This window comes from Pocillopora verrucosa, chromosome 1 (assembly GCF_036669915.1).
Source record: "Pocillopora verrucosa isolate sample1 chromosome 1, ASM3666991v2, whole genome shotgun sequence".
Classification (NCBI taxonomy): Eukaryota; Metazoa; Cnidaria; class Anthozoa; order Scleractinia; family Pocilloporidae; genus Pocillopora; species Pocillopora verrucosa.
This window is the reverse complement of record NC_089312.1, coordinates 12,369,561-12,387,854: the sequence shown is the minus strand read 5'-3', so window position 1 is coordinate 12,387,854 and position 18,294 is coordinate 12,369,561. Positions and strand designations below refer to the sequence as shown.

General features: G+C 38.1%; 1 protein-coding gene across 3 annotated transcripts; it reads right to left on the bottom strand.

Moving 5' to 3' along the window:
• Positions 1 to 3,634: 3,634 nt before the first annotated feature.
• LOC131770284 (alpha-1D adrenergic receptor) lies at positions 3,635 to 14,901 on the bottom strand. Of its 3 annotated transcripts, none has more exons than XM_066161038.1 (3): positions 14,841 to 14,901; positions 9,433 to 9,501; positions 3,635 to 5,594 (listed from the first exon to the last, which is right to left on the bottom strand). In XM_066161038.1, the coding sequence occupies exon 3, from the start codon at positions 5,590 to 5,592 to the stop codon at positions 4,486 to 4,488; it is 1,107 nt and encodes a 368-aa protein (XP_066017135.1). In that variant the 5' UTR covers positions 5,593 to 5,594; positions 9,433 to 9,501; positions 14,841 to 14,901; the 3' UTR covers positions 3,635 to 4,485. The 3 variants fall into 3 exon arrangements, with proteins under 3 accessions (XP_066017135.1, XP_058941980.1, XP_058941981.1); XM_059085997.2 differs by lacking the exon at positions 14,841 to 14,901 and adding an exon at positions 9,760 to 9,982; XM_059085998.2 differs by lacking the exons at positions 9,433 to 9,501; positions 14,841 to 14,901 and adding an exon at positions 5,697 to 6,765.
• Between the last annotated feature and the right edge of the window lie 3,393 nt (positions 14,902 to 18,294).

The following is an 18,294-nucleotide window of genomic DNA, read 5'->3' as shown; positions in this document are numbered from 1 at the left end:
AATGCGGCTACTTCCAGCTTGATATTATCCTGTTCAGCCACCTCAAATTAAAAGAGCCAAAACAATCATTTCCACAACTTACTATTAAGCGAGTCTAGTGGCACGTGTCGCAGCCATGTTGCTTACGTTCGACTTGCAGTGAAGGGATACTTCGGATTCAGGGCCAGCAGCCATGCGAACACCGACTCCACGTTTCATCTAAGTCGCCTGGTCATCAATTGAGATATCTCTCAGAATCCTGGACATCCCACGAAACTGCGCTGTCAGGAATGGTGCAGAATAATAGCAATCAGTTCGTTGCTGAAGCTCGCGATCTGCGGAAGCGATTACCATACTTGAAGTCAAAGGAGTTCATTCACATCCAAGAGCGAACTCTAGAATGGATTCTCAAACAAAACCAATTGTGCCCCATAAACACGACGACGGGGGCTTGGAAAAGTTACACGGAAAAAGCCAACATGATGAATGCTGACTTTCCCTTGATCATTAGAACACTAGTGGCTCAATTACCGGTACCATTAGTTTGAATAAGACACAGACAACGACTCAACCGACATACCAAGTTATTGTACTATCGAAATCCGAGAAATACGATCAAAAATAAAACATTGAACTTGAAAACGACATTGCCCCGGGGTTGATTAAACAGCTAGGAGAAACTATGGAACTCCCATTGCCTTCTCTGTTTACCCTAAGCTTAAAGACAGGCACCGTCTTCCAGTCAGTCAAAGATCAACTGCTTCATCTTACTACAATTGAAGGCGTAAAGAATCTCAGTGCGTAGGACGGATTGGAAATCTGCAAGATTGACGAAAAAACCGGTTGAACGATGGTAGCTGGGGCACTCTGTGTCGCAAAGGTGAAATCTAGTATTTAAATGTTCAAGAGTAGAAAAATTTTTTTATTCATTTAAAACTCGCATTAAAAGGAAAAAAGAACGATAAAATGCGACATATCATCACTCATGTTTCTAGGAAACAAGATGAAGAAACTGACATCTCTAGGCAAGTGACAACGAGGATGAACTTCTTGTCGTTCATTACAGAACGAGAATGTAGAGCACTCAGAGAGCGAAAATGATGAGGAAGACCTGGAATCATTTGTTCAGGTACAATTTGTCTCGTTTTAGACATGATATTCAAGCATCGTTTTCTCGATAACGTGACCTTTTCTGAACATGTATTAGTTTCAAATCTTAAGAACAAGTCTCTGAACGAATCAAACATCTTAGGAAATGAAAATTTTCAACCCCCCTTCAAATTTTGCATGCAGTTAGGCACTCAGGGAGAAGCACAAAAATGCCCTTTTTAAAGGGTGCAGCACTCTTGTTGCCATGGTAACAACGGCTGCTTGTTTGAGGCCTGGGGCCTCATTTTCATACAGAAACGTCGCAAAAAAGAATGCAATGTTTATTTCTCTATTTCAAGCTAAATACAACATTACAAATTGGCACTTCTACCATACATAGTAACATCATTCGTCTTTACTTTGATTCATTTAATTTTCCCTGGGAGTGAATGTGAACGCACTAATATATTATTCACCTCGGTACAGTTTCGGTCATTTTTTTTTGTCGGGTTAAACAGGGAAAACGTTTATCTGAATTTCTCCAAAAGTACAACGATTCTGGAACTGAAACTACCCACCTAACTGGTTATGGTATTCTAGTTTTTAAATATGTAAAAATCTCTGCGGGCCTGCCTCTACTTTTTAAAGGAGCAATTCGCGAACGAAGCTCAAAAATCAGATGTTGCATAATTTGGTGATGTATACATCTAATGTTCTCAACAACAAACGTTTCAAACAAATGAAACGTGCGAGGCTTTGAAAGAAAGTTACCTTATGAGTAATATCCCGAAGTGAAATCTCGCCTCTGGTTGTCATCTTTTCAAAAAAATTGATCAACCTTCATGGAGGACAACTCGACTTAACTACAAACATATACCTCAAATCGTGTGCATATCATCCAGATTCCGAGTGCTGCACCTTCTTTCATGGGATTTTGAGCGATTCGAAGTCCTCTGAAGATACACTGTTATACTTATATGTCATTTAAAACATGTTGAAGTCGGCTGATCTACACGAAACTATCCTCACACCGGTAATTTGTTAAAAGCAATTGTTGTCGTAATGTTGTATTTAACTTGAGATAGAGAAATAAACATTTCACTCTTTTTTTGCGACGTTTTTGTATGAAAATGAGGCCCAGAGACTTTTTCCCATTAGTGCTAAGAGCACTGAATCCATTTTTTGATAATAATATGCATGAAAAAATTACCCAGGTCTGATTGGTCAAGATAAATGCAGTTTTTAGGTAATTCAGTACAGAAGAGAGTTAATTTAGTGCAGAAGAGGGTCAATTCAGTGCAAAGAAAGAAACAAACTATACATTCTAATTGGTCAATAATCAGAGAAACTCACAGATAGCCAATCAAATGCAAGCCTTGGATGTCGCAACATTTGGACACGCTGAAAATTTGCGAGCGAAACAATGGCGGGTGTTTTAAGTAGGTTTTCTTCCGCTACCACAACAATAATACAGCAGCTGAAAAACAGCTCTAATAACGAAAACACGGTAAAAAGCACTGCTTTTTAGTTGCCAGTTTGGAAGAAGTGGTGTTTGGAGAAGGAAATTGCCGCGTAAATCGAAAACTACGAGCCGACCCAGCTTAACAGTTTGCTCGAGCGATTCTACGCCGAATCAAAAACAAACATGGGGAAGATTATAAACCGGAAAGTCTGAAAGTAATGATTACATCGCTTGATAGACACTTGAAGAACAAAGGCTATAAACTGTCCATTATTCGCGACAGAGAATTCAGTTCCTCCAAACAAGTACTGGACGGGAAAGCGAAACAGCTTCGCTTAGCTGGCCGCGGGAAGCGCCCAAACAAAGCGCTACAACTATCCGAAGAGGAAGCAGAAATTCTCTGAAAGAGCGAGAAACTCGGTGGTTAAACCCCAGAGTCCTTAATTCATACAATGTGGTGGCTACTTACTCAACAATTTGGTCTCCGTGGAAGGCAGGACCGTAGGTCTCGCAATCTCAGGGCGAGTGGTCCATTTTATCTCTCGATAAAACACAACAGCGGACCTGGCGATGAAACTTGGTACAAAGTCCAGCCCATGGGAGAAAATAAAATCAACTCCATGATGAAAAATATCATCTCCCAAACCACCCTTCAGTCATCCGAGAAGCGGTTTACCAATCACAGTGCCCTCAAAACGCTTGTTAGCAAGATGAAGAAAGCAAATCTCGAGAGGTCATCCATTGCAAAAGTCACCGGTCACAGAAATATTCAGTCTTTAGATGACTACGATGAAGCCGACGAAGACGAACAGCGACAGCTTTCGTGGGCCATCTCAAAGGGAAATAGTACACCAAAACCCGTGCTGGTGGCGGGTAGTTCATCTGGTCCTTGTGCTTCAAATGCAGTAATTCCACACATGATGAACTCTCAAGCGCAGAATCTGATGAATGCCTTCACTAACTGCACTGTCACATTCAACCTCAACAACAAGGCCTCGCCTAATAAACCTCGCAAACGACGATTTCATTTCATCGAAAGTGATTCGGACACAGACTGAACAATTCCTTAAACTGTTTGGTCGGACTTTGAACTTTTTTGCGCCTTAAAGATGTGAAAATTTCATTTTATCTTATTATTTTGATCGTACGCGGTTGTTTTCACCGAACGCACAATGTCACACTTCACACACACTTTTCACACTTTTATTTTTCATTTTCTTACTTATCATAAGATATTCCTTTGACCCGCGGATAGCAAATGCTAATCGAGGCGGGTCAAATTTGTTTATTTATTTATTTATTTTTTACTGACTTCATTTAATTACACTGGAAATAAAACGAAGATGAAGAAACATGAAAGTAAACATATCCTCGTTATCTCCTTTACCGATTGCAGAAACCTTTTTAAAGAATTTTCAGCTACATCTCAGCACTCAATTCCTAGCAGTCTCTAAAGTAATTACCGTCATGGTCTCTATTGATGCAATTATTTGTTTCACAACGAGTACAACCGTGTACAAGACAAACATTCACTTCAATTACACTTGTATGTTGACTTTTTTCCACAAGAAAATGAACCATCTCCCCGAAATGACGCGTTCTTTAGAACAACGCAGACAAGAAGCGTTCAGCGTCCTAACACACTGCTCAATTACTAGGATAACGTGTATACTTTCATCTTCGGTTTTTAATCGCGCTCGTTAAAAGCAACGAGTACATTTATAATTAGGAAGTACTGAACAGAATCAAAGTAGAAGATTGCTCAAATATTGAAATAAACTTTTAAGGCCTCTAAATTCAATTGGAGAGGATGACAGTCCTTGAGAGCCAAAGCTGTATTCTCTAGTATGTCATATTTTCATATTTGCCATTAGTTCGTTTATATGTCACTCTTTCGTGTTTAGTTTGGATGAAAGGGCCGATTCAGGCTTGCACCGTCAGCCGGAGTGCCATACTTAGCTAGGACCAGTTACTTTCAGAGGAATGTTTTCACTGACATCGTCATTTGTCCTAGCAGTTGGGCTTTTGGGTTCGTTTGGATTGGAAAAACATTCTCGTTCCACAAGAGTTAACGGTGCTAGTGTTTCGCCTATCGAAACGATGGGCGAAATGGTTGACATGGTGTTACTCTTTGACTGTTCTCTTTGATCCCTCTTGATTTTCGAACGACAGCGACGAAGCAATTTTTTAAAAGCGCTACGATAAGTGCGGTTTAAACAGGTGTAAATTACTGGATTCAGACAACTATTTAAATATTCCAACCACTTGACTACGTTTAGGAAACTGAGAGGAATATTCGTGCGATTTGCATAAGATAAAACTACTATAAAGAACGGGAGCCAGCAGATAACAAATCCACCTATCACAACCGCAATCGTTTTTGCGGCTTTGATATCTGTGGCGTAGTTTCTTCCTATTTGCCTTGCTTGGTAACGTGCTACCAAGTAAATCCGAGCATACATAACTAGCATAATGACTAAAGGGAGAAAGAAACTCAAGACGGATACGAACCATAAATAATTGGGATACGGCCATTCGTGCTCATCACTTGAAATAAGAACCAAACATGAAATGGTTGCAGCATAACACCAAACAAAGAATATAAGACAGATAACACGCCGTGTCGTCAAGATTTTAGGATAAGCAAACGGAGAAGTGATCGCCAACTGTCGGTCAAAACTGACCGCAGTCAAGTTCATTATAGACGCTGTTCCGCACAGAATGTCCATGCAGTCCCAAAATTGTTTTAGCGTGTCACCGTAAATCCATACATTCTGGGTTATTTGGAGAGTTAACCAAAAAGGCATGGCGATCAACGCAACCAAAATATCGCTGACTGCTAAAGAGATAATGAAAAAGTTGCACTTTGTGCGCAGGTCCCTAAACGTGTAAAAGCTTGCAATGACGATGAAGTTTCCTCCAAGGGCAACTGGCATCTGTAGAGCAACAAACAACGCTGCAACGATATTCGTTACTCCCGGGGTAATTTCGGTTACGGATGTAAACTCTTCGGTTTGGAGTGCATCTGGGGTTGCGTTTGTAAGATTCTCTGTTGTATCCATCTCTGAGAGAACAAAACAAGAAACAGGGTGTATTATCAATAATACAAATTGAAGGTAATAAATAAATTGAAGGTTTCATTTTGTGATTACGGAGTAAGGCACACCATTTCTCTTGAGCGACAAGAGATCAGAATCAAATCCCTGGATTTTGAGGGGTGTTGTGACAAGCTCTAAAAAGCTGAAATTGACCAGCTCTGAAATCTACTCTTACTTAAGTACCCTCGGCCGTCCAAAAAATAGTGCATCGAGGTGAAACTAATTAAACAGCGAACTAGAAGCATTCGCTCCAAATTTGCATGATTTGCCAATCGATTCACGGGTAATTTACGTACGGACAAAGAAACCTAATGTGCAACGAATACACAAAGGTTTAAACCTTGGTTGTTGCGCGGATTCCTTTTGTTAAATCTTTTTTTCGGTGAGTTATTTGTAATGGATCTTGGCCCTTAAAATTACCGTTCTGAAAAATTCAACGAAAATAAGGTTATTGAGCCCTAATGTCAATATTCTCTTTTATCTGACAAACGTGAAAAGTTCTATTTTATCGAAACGTCAAAGCTTATTTATTTACATGACTCTCTTCACAGCTGGATTCTGTATTGCTGTGTTTGTTGGATCATTGTTAGATTACTGAATGTCACGCTAGCTCTCAGGTTTTACCTTGCAATTTGAAGTCTCTCTTAGTTTCCCTCATCACTTTCATCGGTTTTTTAGAGTTTCTTTGCTATATTAATGACGAAGAGTTCTTCCGACAAGCCAGTTGAGATGGTAGTGAAATGAAGGACTCCTAAAACAACGGGATAAACTTCGAATATTTACGGAAAAGATGACAGAAAAATGTTTTCCCATAGGAAAGAACCGTATTCAGTTTCCAAAACTCAGCGAGATGAGTAGGATGAATTAGCATTGGAAATTAGTTACGGCTGTCGGAATAACTTATAAATAAGATTTAATTTGAAAAAAAAAAAAACGCTTAATGTAGGCAACTTTCCGTTCGATGTTGGTATACTATGTATATCGGCTTCTCTTGAAATAAGGTTTGGGGCTTTTCCCGGCGGAGGCGACTCCACTTTTATTTTGCGAAGGACTCCGAAATCATTTAGGTGCAGAAATACAAATTTTGCCTCGTTTTTCAGTATGATTAGAAGTGGATCTGCTGAATTAATGTATCTGTTACCTTAACGCCTTTGTCACTCGTGAACTGAAACTACTTATGGACTGACGCTTTGATTCCGGAAGAAATCACGAGAACATGGAACCTTTGGAAACCAAGTTACATCTGCTATCAAATGATGTACGGTATTAATCAAAGTGCTCTGGGAGTAAACTCGTGAATAGACAGATGACTTGCATGATTTTTTGTATTATGTTTAATGTTATCTGGTTTAGGGAATTTTGTGGTTGATTGTCATATTTAGAGTACGAGCAGTAGTTCAGTGTTCGCTAATGTAGCAAAGAAACAAAGTAACGTTGGGATAAGACGGCATTACAATTAAAATGATCATGCTATTACATTTGAAATGGGTGGATGATGTCATATGTTTTAAACATATATCGTTTTTGTGTCTGGTTCAAAAGAAAAGGTTGGAAGTAAATGTGGGTGAAAAGTGAAAGTTATCGTCTATCATTGTAAATATTGGAAAATCAAGGTAATACTGTCTTAATGAAAACAGTAATTCCCTCTTTACCAAATGAGATAAACGGGAACGAGTTTTGAGTGATATAACTAAGCCCAGACTTCCACTGTCATTTTGGATTTTCGCCTGAGTAGATTTTGGTCACGTGCTAGGCAACGTATAATCAACAACAAGATAGAATTTCATTTCAGGCCCATTTATCAATTTTGTGGTGTGTGACTTTCGCATTTTAGTAAGTAATATTTATTTTGAATCTTCAAATTGTCTTAAAACTTAAAAGAAAATTGTTCTTTAAAAATTCACTGAAAATCGGTAGCCAAAATTATTTGTTTAGGTGTTATCTGAATTTCGTGTTAACCTGTAATTTCGTCACTCGCCGGCACCTTCTGTTGCGTCACACAGAAAAAACACACGATACGAAATGCAATAATCGATTTTTGTCCCCAATCTCACGCCATTACAGAAAAAGCTTTTCAACACCTGTAAACTCCGAGCGCTTCGGAGTAAGTGATATTTTTAATGAATCTTTGGATTGTTTTCAAGTTCAAGGATTGTAAATTACAGTTTTATGAAAAACGAAGGTTGTTCTCTTATTTCAGAATGAATCCTCGCACGCCTGCCAGTCGCTGGCGCCGCTTTTTGAAACTGAAACGAAAAAAAAAAAACTCTTTTAAGATTATCATTGGCTTCTTTTTCACCCCACTATTCTTAGCAACAAAGATCGCCATTCCGTTTGTTTATTACTCGCCAAAAACTATCAAATTCACTCAAAAGCTAGAAAAAAAATCGAAAAAAAGTTTACAGGAATCGACCAATCGAGCGAGCGAGCGAGCGAGCGAGTGCCATTCTCCATATCATATCTACAACCCGCTTTTGCGTATGCGCGCAATTCACGAGTTTAAAAGGACACGTTGTGATAGCTGTCATCATCCTGGCGTCAGCCTACGTTTTGAGTAGCTAAGGCTGAATGCAGGTTAAAACCGAGCTTCGGGAAAAAAGAAAAAAATGTCCCAAAGGAGAGGTTCTACTGTTGTCTGAAAGCCTGACGTCTTCAGCATATAGAAGATGCCTACATCAATCTGTTCATTTGACATGGCGACATAATTTTATACAATGTACGGGTAGATCCAAGTCCCTCATGTTCTCATTGGCACTACTCCTTGTAAACACCATTCGATCGTTTGTGCAGCTTAAGAGAAACTGGAACCGAAAAAATGTCTAAACGGTGTGTCCAGACCAGTGGTCATGAGCTGAGGTAACTTTAGTTCCAGTCGAGTTCCGGCTGCAAGTTGACGGTTGAAGTGAAATGATTATTGAGCTTATCCGACTGAATTAATCTTTTCTTGTTTGGAATAAAAAGTAAGCAACATCTTATTTTGACGTGCAGATTTACGAAATGGCATTCATAGGCGCTCGTTGGAAGTAACATCAATAAAGCATTAACCGTTGTCAAATTATTGAAAACTGGGCTTCATTAAGTTTACACATAAATACAGATAATACTTTTCAATTAAAAAAGACAAGCGTTACTAGGTTTTTTGACTGAACCGTCCATTTCGGTGGCAGTTAGCAAGTGTCAACGTTTTTTTGAGAAACGTAGAATACTTTTTTAAGGAAAACGCGATGGCAATTTTGTTAACTTGTCATTTCATTACAAATTAGTGTCTTGGGTGAAAGTTTTTCCTTATCATCGCGATTTCCCGTTGGTTCAGAACGATGATTCGTACATACTGTCGTGCCGAGGAAGATAAATGATAAAGGTTAAAATTATTTGCTTTAGATTATAAGCCATGTTGTATTACAGTTGTCATATATTTGCTTTTCATTTATTTTGTGAATTTTGGTTTACCGAAATGTATTCATTGCACGACAATGGTAAGGTTGAGCAGTTATCTGGAAGGGATATTTTGCTTTCTACAATATATATTCATATTCTTTGGAAATCTCAGCTTTTTGGCTGATGGGTTCACAGAACATGCTCTCTATGTTTTCCTCGTTTTAATTCCAACTGCAGCATGAAAATAAAAGCGAAATTCATTAAAATCGATAATTGACAAAGTTGAAAACTTAAATTGGGCTGGCATACGAAATACTACTAAAACATAACTCCTGCTAATTGAGGATTTTCAATTTTCATGCGCACACAGCCTTTGTTTTCCGATAAAAATTGCACAAAGAGAGGAAGGTACAGAGCTGGACCTACCTAACAGAAACGAAAGCTGCGATGTCTTTTATGTTCGTTGATCGTTGATTACTTGGCGTCAAAAGCCAGCTGCAAAGTAAAAGCGTAGTATAATTGATGAAAACACTAACACACTTTGTTGACATTAAGAAACGAAAACTTCCATAAAACCTGCATACTATATTGACAATCTAAATATGAGAGACCAATCAGAACACCAGCATCATTTTTTACATTTTAAATATCTTCAAACTTAAGCTAGCTGTAACATTATAACCTCCTTAAGGGTAACGACGAGCTCACTTTTCATTGGTCAGGTCATTACAATCTGCACTGCCAAAAGACTACCTGTTGTGTGTCGCTCTGTTTACAGTTAAAGGGAATACATCACAACCTTTTTGTGATCTTCATCTTCATGGAGGACGAACGACATTTCACTCTAGCACTAAAGTATTGCGGTTTGGAAACAAGAGAGATTGTTGTAAACGCAGGAAGCACGACAAGTTGACGGAAAAAAATATGACAGGAACAAGTCATTTCTGGTGAACTGTCAAATTGTTTCTTAAGATTACCGCTCAAGACAAGTAATGAACGAATAGCAAGAAATAGACTTCGTGAGACAGGTGTAAGATACGCAACTATGGTAACAAGAAGGCGAAAGAGAAAATCCGATTTAGTAGATAATTTCCTTCCTGCTTCGCAACAAAGAGGGCTCGACACAGATTTAGCTCTATCAGTTCTCTTTGAGTTCTTGCTTTTAATAAACGCAGATTCATTTTTTTTTCCTTTCTGGTATTGAAATGCTTATGATCTGTTTGTTGTTCAAGGATTCTGTTTCATTTCATACTTTTCCTTTTACTAAAATACTGATTTTTACTGAAAAAGTAGTTTCTAAAATTTGAAATCAATTATTTCAGTTTTGTCAACTGCTACTGAAAAGTAAAACTCGAAATTCGTTTGGGAGATGTAAATCTCTAGCAGATCTATAATTAATGCCCTCTTTCGAGTTAAAATATTCCATTTTACCTAGCCTTATTCTGAAAAAAAGGCAGCAATAATCATGACGTTCGACGAGAGCCTTGTGGTGGAGAAAACAAAAGGCAAACGCAAGACTGACTTGCTCAGAATATTAAAATATTTGTTGACATAAAAATGCAAATACCAGTGATTGTTCTGTCTTGCAAATTTATGACAAGAACTCATGCTGAGGATAACATCAAACCAAATTGTTGTTTTGCCACAATTTTCTTTCACAATAAAGGAATAATTCACATTTGCAAAACGTTCCGAATGCAATAACAAGAAGTTTTTGCAATGCAGTTTAAGTGGTGCGTCAAATCTGTGAGGAGTAAGAGCGGCTTGACAACCGAGAAGGGAGATTGAAGCTGTTTTTCTATAAAAAAAAATAATAATAATAATAAATAGGGTTTCACACGACGGCTTACCGCAAGCTTTTACGGCACTGAAGTAGCTCTGAAAGCTAGTTTTAGCGTGGAGAAATAGTGGGATAAGTAGGTCTTTTCTTGGTGAGCTGATATTATACTGACAGTGGCAGTTTATGAATGTTAACATTCGTTTGTTTTGGGGTTCTTTAGTAAACTTTAATCAAAGTGTTTCTCGGAGTGAGAGACGTTAGAGACTCAAGACATAGTAACTCCAGCCCCTTTTTTTCAATAAACAAGAGGCCGAAATACCCACGCTGAGCAAACAAGGCTAATTTTGCTTACGAAAATAAAAATCTGTCTTTTTAACCATAGAATTAAACTCATTGTATTTGCTGACTTCAATCATTGAGTCTTGGCTCAACGGTAAAGCCAGTGTGTAGGTATCATAATGTCTTTTGATTACTTAAAATGAATGCCTGCGAAAGGAAATCCCTCATTGACGTGGGTCTCCGATAGCATCGATTTCTTCCACCTTGTGACTGGTTAGAGATGAACCGCCATGTTTTTTAAGTACGATAAAACATTTAAAATAACTCAAACTATACTCGCTCAATAAAAGACCACCAAGGGCCCTAAACCGTTTCTATCAGCTTGAAAAGCACCAATAAAAAAGATAACAAATAGGACGATTGATCCTTAAAGGAAGTGTCAGAAGTGACAGGATATGATGATTAGTCATTATCAAATTATCGTTCCTTGTTGAATAATGAGGGGTAGGAACGTAGGAAATTCAACACACTTTAAGACAGAGGTCGTTAGATGGCTCTATGAGTGATACTCTTTTGGTCAGTTCATGCTGTGCACACAGTTAAGTGGAGCCAGAAGTCTAAGATCCCTTTTGTACAGAGTTACTGCTGGGTGCAATTCGTTCTAAATAACATTCACAACATTTCACCTCGACATTGAAATACAGACGAATGTTAATTGATTGAGCATAGCTATTCAAACTGCATAATTCACATTTACTCTTTAGCAGAAGATTAATTTCGTACTGGTATTTTTAAAAGTAAATGCATTTGCAGGCACGAGTTAGGTTGAAGTGTTACATCCACATCCTAAAAGTCTTGATTGATACAGCGGATGAAATCGACTGAATAAAGATAGAGCTTGAATGTAAATTAAGGCTCTTTACAAAACTTTTTACTGCTTCAAAAGAGCGGCATAAACAACTGAGGGTAAAAGTTATTTTCGAACCTCACCTCAAGTTAGTCCAATCTGTGTAAACCGGCACAAAGGAGTTTAAAATGATCAAAACTAATCAGGTGATCAACCTACACGAGCTAACTTAGAACTCACGCCGGCCAAAGAGTCATTTCGTCCCGTTTCCCCTCAGTATATCATATTTCACATCTAACCTAGTCCATTTTTTTATTTTTCGCTATTTTCTATTCAAACTTCCCTCATGCTGAGTTTATTATTATTAAGAGACAAATCAAGTTAACCGAGGTATCTTATTACTTCTTTAGGGCGCTTTTTGCATTGCTTTAGTTACTGTCAGTTTACCCAAAGGTAGTGCTTTCTCTGATCTGTTGTTACCCATCCAGATGACGTGGCGTCAAAATTGCAGAGGCGACTTTATTCAGCTTGCTTTATTTCAAGGCCTTCGAAAATCACTCTTTCAGGAATTTTTAATTGCTGACATAATGTAGCCAATTGATGCTCATTATAGTACGTAGATGACGTCCTTACATTTCTAAGTTCTGTTTTCACCGAATGAAGAGAATGACTCGGCGTGGCGTGGTCGGAAACAAATTATTAATGGTTGTAAAGTGAGTCTTGTTAGAAACCGAGAGACCAGTTTGCTAATCTGAAGATTTTTCTTTTCCTAAAGCTGTTCGTGACGTATACAGAAAGCTGTTTCGATACTGAAAGGAGCGCGTTTAAGAAAGAGAAACAGAAATCTACAAAACATTTGCTGGACGAAAAAGATGCTTTAGCTCACGACGAGAGTAGTATCTTTACGATCTCCGCTCAGGCGAGGGAGGAAATTGTTTCAGAGAAATTGTTACTGTATTGGTTGTATCCTTGTTAAAGAGTGTTATTGACTGACGCGGCAATTTCATCCGCAAACTCATTGCTTAACACCGACAAAGTCTGGCTGTCATCAGAAGAGGTCGATGGAAGCGCTTTCCTAACACTTAGAGATTTCTTTGTCTCATAATTTTTTCGGTAATTTTCTGCCCTTTCCTAGCTGAGGAGCAGTGCCCAGACTTCATTCCCGTTTTCCTAAACAGTTCTGCTACAACTTTTCCGTTAGCATAGACAACGGCTACTAGCATTAAATTGTTTCTTTAAACTCGTGCGGCAAAATAAACCGCGGTTTTTGTTTATATAGCTCTCTTTTGAAAGTCTCCTTAGCGTGCCGAACTTTCTCGGCATATCTTCACCCACTGCCATCGATATCGCAAACTTTCCTCTATGGATTTGGTGTCGATTTACTTTGCGCGAACATTAATGGAAAGCCACTTTTTAATTACGAGCCGGCTTGTGATTACTTTACTTAAATATTTGAGAAGGTGTAAAAGAGGAGTGACGAGCAACCACCCCTCCTAACTTTTTGTTTGTCATGAAATCCCTATTAGCTTGCTGACTACGTTAGGTTAAAAGGAGCATGAATATTTTGATTTGTGAACATTTAATATCCGAACAATTTCACTAAGTAACCTCCTTGTATTCTATTATCGGTACCGATGGAAAACCATTAAATTTTGAGTGATCTTCATCTAGCTATGCAAATAAAGAGGCGAGTTGCCTTCATGACTTTGGTTGTTTGGTTTACTTATCACAGGCAAGAGCAGTTTATATTCTCTTATCACAGGAGAACTCATACGTTTTATTTAGGTAAGACAGTCCGCAAATGTGCTTTAACTAGTTTTAACTGCCGTCAAGTGGAGATGGGAAATTTCGAATACTTGGCGAATTAAATGAGTTAGAAAACCTCAGTATAAGAAACAAACAGAGACGATATTTTGGAATACTTCTTGGATTATTTTACAACATATGAGATAAATGCAGATTTTTTTCCTTAATTGTTGCCGTAAATTTAGCTCCAGACTGGTGGACTATATTATGCTCCTTTGTTCTTTCAAGCATGTCATCTAGAGGGTAGTACTAGAGAGTGTAGAGAGGAGGTCAAGGAAAAGATAATGCAATTGGTAAGAGCTACTCAAAGATCCAAATGTAGTAGCGCATAATGAGTGAATGGAAATAACACTACCCCATTGTACCCATTGGATGTTTCCTGAAAGTTAAAGATATAACTTTATCATAAAATATGAGCTTTTTCTACCTTTCATAGCCTCCCGTATTGTCTAATGGAGGATGGCACAATTATTGGAAAGGTGGACTTTAAAACTTTTCTATGCGCATTTAAATGTTTTATAACACCCGTTGCGCATGACAACTCTGTCATAATGAATCATCTGTCGGTTGATACCCGATGAACGTCGCCTCAAAAACTGCGTTCAGTGAGTAAACTGATCAAGGTTATTATATAAACGAGATCCAGGAGTATATATTCGGTGTTTTCGATTAAGCTAGGATATTTTCTTTATTTTAAACGTTTCAAGTTAACCGCTCGGGGAAAAAAGGTGTATATCGTCCAAAGAACATCTACCCAGCTAGAGAGACAAATGGTACAAACAAGTTGCGTCAATTAAATTTCAGAACCGTGACTTACATTCTCAGTTCTGTCGAACTTTAACTACAAAGGATGTCACTCCTTGATTTTACATAGTGTGCAGTCTTAACCCAGTATGTTTTCAACAATGAGAAATGACAATTTCTTAATTTGGTTGGCCGAGAATTTATACCTGATTTTAAAAGCAGATGTTAGTCACAACACCTCGCTCTTACGAAGACTGACCTACAGCTTCTAGAATAATTTTGCTCAGCGGCCCCAATTTCCTCTAATCAGACTCCTCAATTTTTTAGTAGGAAGAGTCACCCCGTTATGGGGCATCTACATATTTTTAATAGACTAACCTGCTAGCTTTGATCGCTTCTATTCAGTCAAGGTGAGAAAAAGGCCAGTCGGCTGTTTGTGGCTGAACTGTCAAAGCAAATGTTACAGTGATCTTATTAGTATTTTTAAATAGAAAAAATATGAGTTTTATCATCATTTGATACCAAAAAACTGTTTACGTTGCTATCTGATGCGCCCCAGGAAAGCTTGCATTAACTTTTGAAGGAAAGGGGTTATCGTACGATTTAAAGGAAATACAGCAGAATATATCCCCCACTATTATCGACAGGAATTGAAGTTAAAAAAAAATAGAGTAAATACTCGATAAACATACTGAAAACATTAGAAAGCAGGTGTAGAAGGAACTATTACTTCGCAAGAAACAAAGGTTGGCTTACATATACAAAAAGAAAGTACTTTGAAGGGTTCTAGTCTATTTCCGCATGGATTATTTTCTGTTCTGTTGTCATCCACACAAAATCGCGTTTTTCGGTCTTGTCTAAGTTGAATAATCCTCGCTATAATACCTTCCATTAAAGCAGGATATGGCGGTAATGTACCACATTCTGGCCAAACCTCTATAAAAACATTGTTCATGGAATGTATTTCACGTGGAGATTATGCTGCTGAAATCCCGCTCCCTTATACAGGAGTTTCATTGGCTAAATGAATTTATTCATTTCCGCGCGCCGAGGTATTTGCTTACTCCAGAGTTTAACACAAGATTGTTTTCTTTACACACTTCATATCTTTCCTGACTGGTTTTCTTTATATTTTAAGCACAAACCAATCAACTATACAGCCAGGTGCAAGTTCCATAATTGGCTACAGATTATTCAATTTTCTTGTTCTAGTTTAACTATTTTAACTGCACCAGTTAAGCGATCGTGTTTTATTTAGTTTTATGATCAGAATTAAATATGACGGGCAATTGCTGTACATTTTCTGCATAAAATTCCTTTTTCACAATTCATACTGGTGTTTATTTTTAAAGTGTATATTATTTTAGCAATACAGTTTTATTCAAAGATGAAATCTAATATAGATTTTCCAAGAGGGCACTTTTCCTTTGCGCTTAGTGGGAGAGTTTTGCTCAAATTTATCTCGGAATCTCGCTACAAACGCAGACGATAATTTTTCTTTCAGATTAAATGTGCACTTTTTCGAGGAAATAAGTTTAATCTCTTTCTATGCAAGAGTAATTTTCCTACTCACCCTATTAATTTCATTTTTAACATGACTTTTTTTGGCAGTGTGTGGGTTTAATGATAAAAAGATAGCAGTATCTAGGAAGGAAAAAATAAAGGTAAACCACAAAGAAAAGTTTTTATTTCCGCATTTACTTCACAAACCTTTGTTGCCTTATTTCCCCCTTGCAAATTATCCTTCTAATAGTGCTCAATCTCTCAGTGAGAGGCTGTAGGTGGTGCTAACACAGAGGGAACTCAATCGTTTAATCAATCGTTTAAGTGAATTCGGCCCGCTCCACTACTTCTTCCTTCTCAAAGGGTTAACTGTTAGCCATCGTTTTCATACAGTACGTAAAAAAAATTCTGCGCTCAATTCTAGAGAGCTAAAATATGGTTTTTCCTTACGATAATGAGGGAACTCAATCGTTTAAGTGAGTTCGGCTGAATCCATTTATTTTTCCTGTAACCCGTGGTTTCATATGCTACATAAAAAATCTGCACTCAATTCAAGAACCCTAAAATATGATTTTTCTAATGGTAATGTTTTGTAGATATAATATCTTGAAATATCTGCTTTATCGCGAACATCTAGAATCTCGAGCCGGTATCTGTTCCAGTTACCGTCTATCTCCTCGGATCTTTGCATGTTTACTCCAACAACTTTCCAATTGTAATACTTTTCGATATTCTTGCCTTAAGCCAAAAGTTTAAATCCGATCGGATGTTGAAAAACATCACACATTGCGTCTTGATGCCACAATACTCCGAGAATAGAGTTCTGTCTCCAAGTCTGTCTGAAAGATAACTCTACGGCTCCAAGGATCCTGACTTACATCCTTTTTTATAAGAACGTCTAGTTTTGGGGCTGAGGCTGAACCTTCGTCTTCTTTCTTTTGCGATTTGAGCCTGGAAATGTTCTTGACATGCTATTAGAGTTGTGTGGTATAGTATTTCAATAGGTCAGTTCAGGGGTGACCAGACTAGGTTCGACTTCAAACTGCGTTGTTCTTCAGTGTGTAGTGCAATACAAAAACTGCATTATTAATGTTAACAAATTTCCCTAAGTATTTCAGTTAATTTTCCCGTTCAACCATGTTGAGTTGTATATTCCTCTTGCCTTTACTTATATTTCTCACCGAAAGTAAATGAGTAAAATAAAGACGATTTGAAGTGAAACTTAGCCCGAGTACGTTCTTGCTACGCTCTTAAAAAATTTTGGTTTATCTCTGCGAGAACGTTCTTGGTGTATTTCTGATAACGTGACACACTATCCCACTAGATACAATCTTGACGTTGTTCCAAGGGCTCGTTTAGTTCCGGAATTCAAACCTTGCAAAGCCATTGAATTTTTTTACTGAATGTTCCATCTATTAACAACAAGATTTCCATCTTAAATGACTTCGTTATCGAAAACAAAATTGACGTCTCAAGAACTCATGGCGATTACGGAAACGTGGCTTTTGCCGCGCGATACGGATGGAGCTGTGATAGGCGGTGTTACACCAACCGGCTACGTATTTCGTCATATCTCAAGGAAAAGGCGTGGCGGGGGCGTTGCAGTGCTTTATAAGAAGTCGTTAAAGTCGTGATGAATTTTATGATCAGGTATAGGTAATTTGAATAAATAGACACCATGCTTCACTCCAATCCCAGGACACTTAAAGTTCTGGTTGTCTATCGCCCACCACCTTCAAGAACAAATGGCCTCACTAGCGAACTATTTAAGTTTGAAACCTTTCTTGAACACCTGGCGGCTCACAAGGACCAGATAATGGTTGTTGGTGATTTGGTCGATGATCAAAACAATACCAGTGCTGTTAAATTTTTGCAGGTAACTCAGACGTTTGATTACGTCCAAAACATTAAGCGATCAACACATAAGGACAATAATATTCTTGATTTGATAATCTCAAGAACAGATACCCACGCTGTGTCGACCCTCAGTACTAGACCCTGCTTTATGTGATCATCATGAAGTGCGCTATAAAGTCCTTCTGGCCACACCTTTGTCTGAAAGGAAAGAAATCGCTTACAGAAACCTAAAGCGCATCAACTTTGATAGTTTCGGCGAGGATATCATTACCTCAACCTAAAATTTCAACTTCAACTAGCGTACAAGAAGCACCATAGCACCGAAACGGCTTTGATAAAGGTTCAGGATTACATTTTCCGGGCCATTGTAGATAGATGCTTTGTCGGTAGAAGACTTAATTTAACTCCAGAGATTCAAGTGGAAAAGGTGACAAGGAGGAGACTTGAGGGCCGTTGGCGTAGAACAAGATTG

Bases quoted from the DNA above. Each gene is read 5' to 3' on its own strand.
- LOC131770284 (XM_066161038.1), bottom strand. From the start codon at position 5,592: ATGGATACAACAGAGAATCTTACAAACGCAACCCCAGATGCACTCCAA.